This window comes from Acanthisitta chloris, unplaced genomic scaffold (genome assembly GCF_000695815.1).
Source record: "Acanthisitta chloris isolate BGI_N310 unplaced genomic scaffold, ASM69581v1 scaffold24385, whole genome shotgun sequence".
In the NCBI taxonomy this organism is placed as follows: domain Eukaryota; kingdom Metazoa; phylum Chordata; class Aves; order Passeriformes; family Acanthisittidae; genus Acanthisitta; species Acanthisitta chloris.
Genome location: NW_008672464.1, coordinates 29,565 through 40,476, shown reverse-complemented (window position 1 = coordinate 40,476; position 10,912 = coordinate 29,565). Strand labels below are relative to the sequence as shown.

The 10,912-nt window shown below is 56.2% G+C and overlaps 1 protein-coding gene across 2 annotated transcripts in view; it reads right to left on the bottom strand.

The window, feature by feature from the left end:
- Positions 1-10,634, bottom strand: part of CAMK2A (calcium/calmodulin-dependent protein kinase II alpha) — a 30,602-nt gene extending 19,968 nt beyond the window's left edge. For both annotated transcript variants that reach the window (XM_009074542.1, XM_009074543.1), the window contains exons 1-3: positions 10,383-10,634; positions 4,634-4,728; positions 1,557-1,616 (exon numbers count right to left, since the gene is read on the bottom strand). In XM_009074542.1, the coding sequence (XP_009072790.1) occupies positions 1,557-1,616; positions 4,634-4,728; positions 10,383-10,444 (217 nt within the window). In that variant the 5' untranslated portion in view covers positions 10,445-10,634. The remainder of the gene's footprint in view (positions 1-1,556; positions 1,617-4,633; positions 4,729-10,382) is intronic.
- Between the last annotated feature and the right edge of the window lie 278 nt (positions 10,635-10,912).

Genomic DNA, 10,912 nt, shown 5'->3' with positions numbered 1-10,912 from the left:
TGGGGTGGGGAGGTGGAGAAGAGCCTCCTGGGTATAAATAGCAGCAGACTGAGCTTGTTAGCATCTCATGCTGTTAACCTCTTCCAGCCCATGCAGCAAGGATGCTCTGAGTCTGTCAGGTCATGCCCAAACAGTGAGGGATGGTGCACGGATGGGGGACAAGGCACAGAGAGGAGTGAGGTATTTCTGCCCTTGGAGACCCTGCCAGACCCTCACAGGTGATGGAAAGGCAAGGGAGGAAGACAGCAGTAGGGAAAAGTTGCAGCCAGGCTGGGAACCTAGGGAGCTCCAGCTGCACAGCACAGCTACCATCCTGCAGATCTCATGGGGTGAGTTCCTCTGTTTTTAGTATTTCTTGCTATTCATGCACTTTGCAGTGTGTTTCCTTCAGGTCTCAGCAATCCCTGCATGTATTTCAGTGCAAAGGGGAGGCTGGACTCCCCGGCAGGACTCCCACAGGGCAGTTCCTGGTCCTGCTGGAGCAGAGGCTGGGGAATGCTGCAGGGGCCAGCACCCTGGCAATGCAGGGGAGACCTGCCATGCAGCCATGTGCCCGAGACAGATGGAAGCTAACAGCCTTTTTCTGAACTGAAATATTTATGGGACAGGAGCCACATGGCTAGTCCCAGTGGCCTCAAATCTGGCTCCCTGGATCTGCTGCAGCAGCTCCGGGGGAAGAATGGATCCAGGTCACCGGAGCAATGAGGGGGCCAGGGAGGAGCTGAGCCACAGGGGAATCCTCCTAGCTCCTGACTGCAGGATGAGACAGCTGCAGAACCCCCCAAATGCTTTCTCAAAAGCTGCAGGATCCTATTGGGGTTGGCACATCCTGGGGTGCAGTGGAGGCAAGAGGGTTCATCTGGACCATCCGCGGAGACCAAGAGCCTGCATAGGCATCACTCTCAGGGATGGAGTTTGGGATTTTTTTCACTGCAGTTTTTTCCCCTCCTCTCTCTCTTTCTCTCTCCTTCTGGCCTATTTTTGTCTTTTGCAGGGGCTCAGGAGTTTTCCTGAAACAGCTTTTCCGAAGGAGGCTACTCTCAGATGGACGGTCGGTGGGAAAGTCTTCGCTTCCCCCCGCCATCGCTCCTCCTACACGCCCTGCGCTGCTGCTGCTGCTCCGAGCTGCAGCCGCTTTTTGGAGCATGCAGAGGAATACAGCACCCGAGCGGGGGGGAGAGCAGTAAAAATAGCCCTTTGCAGCCTACTGGGGCTTTGCTTCTCCCTCAGGGAGCTATGGCCAAGTGGGTTAGTCAGGACCTACTTCAATCCCCCCATGCCCGGTAGGGGCCTTTCTTCCCATGACCCTGTTTGAAGATGCTGCTTCCCGCGAGGAAGAGGAGGAATGGCTCTGCAGATCAACAGGGGAGGCTGCCACTGAGCCCTCTCCACCTCTGGGATGGTGGCTGGAGCGTGAGGGAAGGACAAACAGTTCATGTTGCTGCAGGCAGGGCTGGGTTATTGATGGGGATAGCCCCAGGTGGAGCAGAGGAGGGCAGGTGGGCGTTGGGGCTGGCCATGGAGCAGCAGCAATGGGGGGTGCAGGGTGTGCTCACCAATGTTGGGGTGCTTCAGGAGGCGGCAGATCCGAGCTTCTCGTTCCAGCTTCTGGTGATCTGAAAGAGGCAACAGCCCTAAATTAGGATCTGAGGACAGGAATCAACTGCTCTCAGCTCCTGCCGGGCTCTCAGAAGAGCTGCCAGTACAGGAAATCTAGGTGGGACAGATCAGCTGGCAAGGAGAAAACATCTCTTTTTTTTTTGTTGTTTGCTAAGGAATAATGGATTTGGGGACATGTTCAGCATCAGGGACTAATGGGCAGTATCCCAGCATGGATTCAGCCCCAGCCAAGCCTTCCATGCACTGATGCCATGGGCAGTCCTGGGCTTGGGATGATCCCTTGCCCTCCTCTCTCCCTTCTCTTTGCTGAACAATCTCTGATCACCTCCCAAATAACCTGGATTTGCCTGGATTATCCCTGCCAGCAGCACTGTTCCCTTTTCTCCTATTCATCCAGGCATAGACAATCAGCAGGGACATTTCTGGCCCTGCTTGGTACAGTTTGAGCAATTGATAGAGTCGACCAGCAAGAGGTGTCAGGCTGAAATGGGGCTATGGGCTTTGCTCCCCCTTGCCATCCACATCAGGTCTTTGCTGCCCTACATCACAAAACCCTGGCTCTGAAAATGTGCTTTTTCTCTGGTGCCTGTCTCCAAACAGGCAGCACAGGTCCCACTCCCCAGCTTTCGGCAGACTTAGGGATGTGAGACAACAGATCTCTGGGTGAAGCGAGTTGAGCTGAGCCAAAAAAAACCTTTACCCTGGGGCAGCTCTGAATGAGTCTATAAATCATTTTGTTCCTTCCTCTGCACTTTTCTCCCCGCTCACACCTGACCCAGCCACCCTCCATGGAGGTGCCTGTCTGGAGGCATTTTGTGCTAGCAGGAACTCAGCAGCCAGGACAAGTGAGGATATAATTAGGGCTGCTTGTCTCTCAGTGCTGTCACTGCTACCTTGCAGGTTCACACCCCAGAGTCTCGCTCTGCATCAAACCAAACCTGTGTGTCTCTGGCCACAGAATTCCCCAGGGCTCAGTATCTCCATCCAGTGGGGGAGTCGCCCCAGGGCTTGGCGTGAGTTTTGCAGCCTGTGCTGGAGTCGGTGAGCTGAAGGCTGGGACAGTCTCAGTGACCTCATTCAGCTCCCCACAGCATTTACTCTGATAAGGCAAAACCTTCCTGGGGCGGCATGGGGTGACAAGGAGAAGTTGGGGTTTGGGCTATTGCTTTTCACAACTAAACTCCATTGTGGGGTGGATGGCAGGGATGGGATGTAGGGACAGTGTGATCAGTGGGGCAAGAACTTCTCTGGAGAGGTGAGTCATGGCAACAGCCCCTCTCCTACCCAACAAATCCAGCTCCTGCGTGCACTCAAACCCCATTTCTCCTCCAAAACCTCCAGTTTCTCTCCTGCAGGCCACACTGTGTCAGCAGACAGAAGGATGTCTGAAGAAACAGACCATAGTCGGAGATGTTTCGCAGCTTCTCTCACCTTCTCCCCACTCCTCACTGCCCTATCCGCCTGCCCTTCGCATGTGACATAGCCAGTTGCGTGTCCCCATGGGATAGTGACTCCTCATACCCCTTTGGAGCTTGTCCCAGCCTGGGGAAGTGCCATCCCCCATGCCAGCACTGCAGAAATTAGGGGCTCTAGACCATTAGCAAAACTGCTGGTGATTCCAGCTGGCAAAGCAGGAAAAGTAACCTTGGCAAAGTCTCTCCAAGGGACAGCTGGACACAAAGCCACTGCAGGGACAGCACAAACCCCAGGAGAGGATGGAGAGGGGCAAACTGCTGGAGGAGGCAAGTGGAGGCAGGAAGGAGCAGAGGGAGGGCTCAATCTGCTGCTCCAGGCAGCCCTGAAAACTAGGAGGCGTTTGCTGCCCGCCCCGCTGCCAGCTGGGGTATGCAGACAGGAGCCAAGGGCTGAGCTCAGCACCACACACGCTGCCTGGAGCCCAGGCTTTGGCCTCGGGGGAAGAGAATGGTCCATATCCCTGAAGACGGGCAGGGGTTGGTGCTAGGGGTGCCAGAGGGCTCAGCATCAGTGCTGTGCCACTTTGGCAGCACTGTAGGAGGGTGATTGCAGCGTGATGGTTTAATTTGAGGTCAGAAAGGAGCTTGTCACTGTTTCTGCATTTCGGTCAGCAGTGGCATCAGGAAGAGACACGGAGGGAGGTTAATTAAACCCTCTTGGCAGGGTGCTTGCTCCCAGCACCCATCCTGCACTCCCGACAGCTAAAGAGCACCTGGAGCGGGGACACTGCATCTGCTGCCTCATCCTCTCCATCCTCCTCATCACAGCTCCTCTGCCAGTTGCCTGGGGGCAGAGGGGTCCCTGCCTCAGGGCAAGTTCTGGCTAATGCTTTTCTGTGCTGGTTCACCTCAGCCTCACTCCAAGGAGCAGCTGGGACAGATCCATCAGGACGGACCTACCAGTGCCTCTTCCAGCAGCAAACAGCCAACATGCTCCACCAAAGTGATTAACAGAAGGGCAGTGAGGGGTGAGAGCCTCACTGGTAGAAATCTCCAGGTAGAAATGAAGTCAAACCCCCGCTTGAAGGGATGTTCCCATTTCATTGATGTAGGTATATGTGTAAGAAATCCTGCAACCCCAAGGGACTGTAAGAGCCCTCTCAGAAGGTGACGCTCCCAAAATAACTGTGCTACCAGCACCCGAGGCTGGCAGTAGTCTGACTTGCTGCAAGGCTGTAACCATAATTTTGCTGCATTGTGATGTGCAGGATGGTGGTATGTCTCAGGGACAGAAATGGGGTCCTATGGCTTTCCAGGCAGGTTAAGGTCTGGGACCTGCCCTGAGGCCTGGCACAGCCAGGCTGTGGATGCATCCCTGTGATCAGATGGGATAGGTGAAACGTACACACCATCCATCAAGATGCTGTGTGCACTGCAGCAGAGACAGGGTGGGATGAGGAGTCCTCACCGCACATCAAACACCCTCCATCTCGCCACACATCAAATGTATCTTCCTGGCACTGTGCAGAGGGGCCAAATTCCCCACTCTGTGAGCCCTGCTCACCTCTCACCTCCCCAAAAACACCCCCAGCACCTACCTCGAGCAGAGAGCTTCTTGGTGTTGATGATCTTGGCTGCATACTCTTGTCCTGCCAACACCTTCACGCATCTCCGGACAATGGAGAAAGCGCCTCTGGGAAGAGAAGAAGCCAGAGGGAGAGGTGAAGGGATTGGCCTGGGCAAAGGCACAGCTCAGCCCTGCTGTGGCTGTGGGGGAAAGGGCAGCCACAGACATGGTGATGAGGATGGGGATGGGGATGAGTACTGGCTGGGGAAGCGACTTGGAGAAAACATGAGGGATCTCAGTTGGCTTTCCTGCACCACTCTCCTTGGGGAATGATGGGAGAAGGCACATGCACCTAGGGACAAATACGGAATTCTCCTCTCCATGCTCCTCTGGGACATCCCAGGCATCATGGGCCTTTCCTCCTCTTCCTCCCATCTCTGCCCTACCAGGAGAGAACGTGCAGTGATTTACCAGGGGCAGTGGCTCCTAAGAAACACTGATGGCTGCAGTTGCCACGCAGCTCTCAGACACTTCAGTCTGTTTGTGTGACTGTGCCTGCTCTAGACCTTGCAATCACAGCAGCCGTGGGTGCAAGTGAGCGGTGCCAGGTCCCCCCAGCTGCAAAAACTGTCACCTAGGCAGGGGCAGCCCAGGGGACCTTGCAAGCAAGGACCACTGGAGCCGAGCTGGACAGAGACTGATGCTGCTGTGCCTTACACATCCATTAACCAACATGCAAGGTTCTCCTGGGGCCTGGCAGGCAAACAAGCACAGGTGTTTTGGATGCTCCAAAGATTCCTTTCTGCCCCTGTACCCCATGCCCTGAGCCCTGCTAGCTTATGGTACTGGCAGTGCTGGCATGATGCTGGGAGCTGCAGCATTGCATTGCACACACACACACACACACACACACACGCACGCACGCACGCACACACGCATGCTCCAGCCCTGCTGAGCACAACCTTTGTGCCAGGTTCCCTTTCGTGCCAAACCTCTTCAATCGCTACAATAACAACTATCAAAAGCAATCACACCTTCCCCCCGCTCCCTGTTGCCCTGCTCCAGCTCCCTGCCGAGGAATAAAAGGCCGCGGGCTGGCGAGCAGCAGTGGATAATTGATTTTACCGGTGGGGGCGGGTGGAGAGGGGCAATTTGGGTTTGAATGTGATTTTTAGGAGAGCAGGCGAGCGGCGGGTGCAGACCGGTGGGGATGGAGCCCCAGCGGAGCCGGCAGCCCACGCGCCGTGCAGAGCATTGCTCATGGCACGTGTCGGGCAGGAGTTGGGGGAACAGCATCCTGGTGCTTCCCACCTTCCCAGTCCTGGCAGTTAATCCTGGCTGCTGGAAGAGCTGAGCTGTTAAAATCCCTGAATCCTGAGGGAACATGAATTGGAAAGGGGAGGCAAAATGCTTCATATCCAGCTTGCCATAGGTGGGGAGACCAGAGCCACCAGCAGTCCTGTCTGTGGTGCTGCTCTTCCCATCCCACCAGGAAGCCCACACTGTGTGAGGCTGGGGATTCCTGTGCATCCCTGGGAGCCATCTTCTCTATTTTGTTCCTAAAGATGTGTGCTGCTTTCACAGTGCCAGGACACTCTGCAGCAGAGAGCGCAGCAAGAGGAATGCCCCTTTGCCCCAGCTCAGGGATTCTACCCCAGCCACAGGGTTTCACTGCAGAACCCAACATGACATTGGAGGGACATAGGTGTCTCAAACTCCCTGGAGGCTGGGGATCCCTGGGCACTCCTGGTCCCAGTGCCCACAGTCACTTGGTTGTCTATTTATTTGAACAAAACAATGGGAATGGGGGAGCCATGGGAAGCAGGATGCAGTGGCCGTGATGGGAGAGCACAGGATTTCACACCCCCAGCTGCATTCCTGGCTTTTGGCTCCTCCAGACCTTCCTAACAGAAACCAAATGTCTGGTCTTGGTCCATAAAACACAAGCAAGACCCTGTGAGCCCGAAGGGTGGGTGGAACATGGAGCACTGGATGTGGGTGCAGGGCACCCAAGGGTACAGGACACTTGCCACAGCCCCATTCTGGTCCCAGCTGGGTCCTTCAGGGGATCTGCACTGGCCAGGAACTCCCCATGTTGGGTGTTTGACCCCCAGCCACCCTCTACTCACTGTGCCATGCTGTTCCCATGATTTTCAGACCCATGTGAGATCTTTCCAGCCTAGATGAAAAAAATCTCCCCTTAGTTGCATCTAAATTCAGCATATCCTTCCTGCCATAGGCAGGCATCCCCTGCACCAGGGGCTCGCAGGGCAGTGCAGGCAGTGCTGGAGGTACCAGACAGAGAGCTTGGCCCCGTTTTGGTGCACAAAACCCCTCTGGAAGGAATGAATCATGTCCTGTTCTCTGGCCATGGGCAGCAGCACAGGTCCCTTCCCTCCTAGGGCACTGATTTCTTTGGCTGGGGATCACTCCAACCCTAGTGGCAGCTGGAGGCTCCCATCTCTGCCTGGCTCAGAGATGGGACATTCACCCCAACTGAGACAGCATGTCCCAGTTTGAGCACGGGATGGGTGCATCACCCACCGGGCCATAGTATAGTCCTCGTACCCCTGCCAGATGCCATCGCAGGGCGATACTAGACCCACAACCCTGCTCATAGGTTTAGCACTACATTGCTGGTGTTTGAGTGCACATACTGGCACATGGATGGGACATGAGCTCTCAGTGTAAGGCATGAAGATCTAGACTGACAGCCAGCTGATTCTAGGGGTGTGAGCTAATTGCCTCTACAGAGGTGTCTAATGCCATTTGAGATGTGATAGGCTAAAGAAAAGTAGAACGGCTGCGCTGCTGCCGCCCTCCCTCTCTTCAACACCTCCTCCTCCTCCGAGGCATTTTATCTCCTTTCTAGAGAGAAGAGTGTGGGCTGGGGATTTTTTGTTCCTCCATATTATTTTTTCCCCTTTTTAATAACCCCCCTCTCCTGCAGCTCTGGGAGGGCATGATCTGATCGTACGGCTCGGCTCGGTAATTGTGTGGCCCGTATCCCAGTCACCGGGGGCGGATTTGGAGGCGCCGGTGCAGCTGCACTTCATGTTTGTCCTACTCCGGGGGGCCGTGGGCAGGATCCTCTCCCCGTCCCCCCCTCTGCCCCCCGCCCTCGCCTTCATTCCCTCCTGCAGGCGTGGGGGATCAGAGCAGCCCTTCACTCGCTCAGGTTTGCGGGGGCTGCAGCAGGAGCAGGTTTTCCCCAGCTCTGTGTCCCCCACTCGGGACAGATGCCCTCCCATGCTTGGAAGGTGCAGGGATATGCCAAGGGCTTGTGCCCTACGCTCTGAAGACCTCCCCTCCCCATTTCTGCTTCCCTCTCCCAAAGCCCCACCACGGTGCTACCATTAGGTGTGTGGCAGCTCAAACCCTCAGCTGCTGGGGTGTCAGGATGGGTGACAGCCGAGGAGACAGCAAAGGAACAGAGTGGGTGCAGCAGCCTGGAACCCAGCACCTCCCCTCCTGCCAGCCAAGCTGGGGACATACTGTGTGTCCCCCAACAGCCTGTCCCAGTCCCTTGAGGACAGCAAACTTAAGATGCATCATTTCTGCTCTGAATCCTTGTAGGATGCTGCTTCTTATCAGGATCTGGTGGAGGGAGAGCCATTCTGCCCACTCCTGCCAGGACACCCTCACCCTAACCAGCACTGGGAGCATCTCCCTGGAGGAGGAACAACGTTTCCCAGCACGAGCGGCTGCCGCAGCAGAGCAGAGGTGCGGCACTTCGTCCTGATTTCCCTCTCTAAGCCCATGAAGTGAAAATTTCCCCATGGGAAACCACTGATTTTTGAATGTGCCAGGATGTGCTGGAAACCATCCCAGTGGAAAATCCCCAACCAAACCCACAGCTCCTTGACCAGCCCAGTGAAGACCCTAACTCAGGAACACATCTCGGTGCTGTGGTGGCACCTCTGCCCCTGTGTGGATGGGAAAGCTGTGGGATGTTCCAAGCTGGAGACGCTGTCCCTGCATCACCCTGGAGCTGGGGCAGCCAGGTGCAATGCTTGCAGGGACTGGCAAGCTGCTGCGCCAGCTTTGCTCCTTTATTCTTGAATGTGTTGAAATGCATCTGTGCAGGTGGTTTTACACCACTGTGCTGGGCAATGCGGGCAGCCCCTGAGCTGTCAGTCCCCTGTCTTGGCACCCACTCAGCAAAGTGTCACACCTCAGATACCTTCAGGATACCTCCCCCACCACTCCTGGCCTGCGAACTCCTCTCCACATCCCTGGAGACACCCCTGCCCAGTCAGGGCCCTGCAGCCTCACTGCAGGCACCCTGCAGCCGCTGCCTCCCCTGCCCAACCCTGCCACCAGCACAGAGCCTCAGAACCCAGAAAAGCCAAGAAAACTCTCAAAAAAGCAAGTCCCACACCCCACCTTGCCACCAGCTCCCTGGCAGGTGCTCATCCCCCTGCCCGCACTGTCAGCTGGGGCTCTCCTCAGTGCAGGGACCTACTCCCCAACTCACTGCTCCCCAACAGCCCCTCACAGCCACCCTGACGCTGCAGGGATGGATGTGAGTGTCCTGGGATAGGGGGATCCACTCGCCTCCACGGAACTGCACTTTGTAGCAGCACCCTGGTGCCACAGTTTAGTTGGGGAATGTGAACAGCATTCAGCCCAGCACAAAGTCCTCCCTGTCTCAGCCTCTCCATTTCTCCATCTCTGCCTTCTCCTTTCTCCCTCACCCCTGTTTTGCACACCCACACACATGTGGGCACACATTTAAGCACCAGCTTCCTCATGCCTGGGCGATGTGGGGCTGTGGGGTTGAAGCATGTCCCTGTGCCTACGGATGGACACAGCTTCCCATCTGGAGAACAGGCACCAGCTGCCCAGTACAGGGACCCCGAGCCTGTCACCACACTGCCAGCCACTTCGAAGGGACAGCAGCCGCACGCCCCAGATTTACACACCAGCTCCGAAAAAAGGCACAGAAACCAAAACAGAGGCACACACCTGCTCACTCCTGCACCCGTTTCACAGCCACATGCTGTGTGAGATGCAGAACATCCCTCTGCACGGAGGACCTGGCATCCCCTGCTCCACCCTGGGGTGCTCAGTGCCCCCCAGATTGCCTCACCATGCACAGGCATTTCTATTTGCACACATATGCTCACACATACACACATACACACACACACACACACACAGATCCAGGCACATGCGTTGACACCTGAACCTGAGGAGCTGAGCCCTCCCTGGCACGAGAGTATGGTCAGACAAGGCTGTGGCTCACCCAGGGGCACTCATGCTGGGACAGGGGTGGAGGACATCCTGAGCCTGTCCAAGAGCCACCAGGATTCTCTGGGGGCTGCCAGGCAGGCTGAGACTCCTGCAGGACTAGTCAAACCCCGGTAAATCCATACAAAGAAATTCCATAATGAAATGTGAGGGGTGCCCACTACTTTGGCTTTCCTGTTCGGCTGTCCCATCTCTCCTCCCAGCTGGAGAACTTCCCAAGGGAACCAGCAGCATCCTTTTTTGGGAGCGGCTTTCCCATAAAAGGGACAGTTGTTCCCTCCCCAGGCAGCTCCAGACCCCTGTGGTGCCCCAAGCACCCATCAGCAGCCCCCCAAACTCGGGGAGGGACAGAGAGGCAGGTCTGGGGCTGGCAGCCCCCATCCTCACCCGAGTCCCCCCACCGATTCCCGCTGCATTCTCTGTGCCCATCTCCTTTCCCTCATCTCCGGCAGTTCCCAGCACCCAAGGCTCTATCCCAGCCAGGGCACAGCCTCTCTCCGAGCATCCCAGCCCCATCTCCAACTTACTTGCCCAGTTCCTCAAAGAGCTGGTACTCCTCAGTGAAGCGATTGCAGGTGATGGTGGCCATCCCGAGGGGCTGGAAATGCTCCCTCCCCAGTGTGGAGTTCGGGGCAAGCAGTTCTCCTCTCGCTCCCTCCCTCTCCGTGTGCTCCCGGGGCTCTCTCCTCGCCGAGGTAAATAAGGGAATATGTTTGATTGACAAGCCCAGAGATAATGATGAGGGCAATTTGTCTTCTCAGCTTCACAAGCCTTCGTCAGCATCCCCGTCCCCATGGTGACCACTGCTGCCAGAAACGCCCTGTTTCTGTTGCCGGGGCAACTGCTTCCCAAACCCTCCGCCCTCCGTGGGGACTAGGACCCTGCTGGGCACCTGGCCCGGGGGCTGCCCGGGGGTCACCCACCTGCTGCAGATGGGGGGAAAGTCTAAAATACAACTATTAAAGGCAAAATAAAGGATGTGGCAAAGGTAAAATAATTGGGGCAAAAAGGGTTTCCATGGAAACCATGGTTTCCATGTTGCAGGAGGATGCTGTCA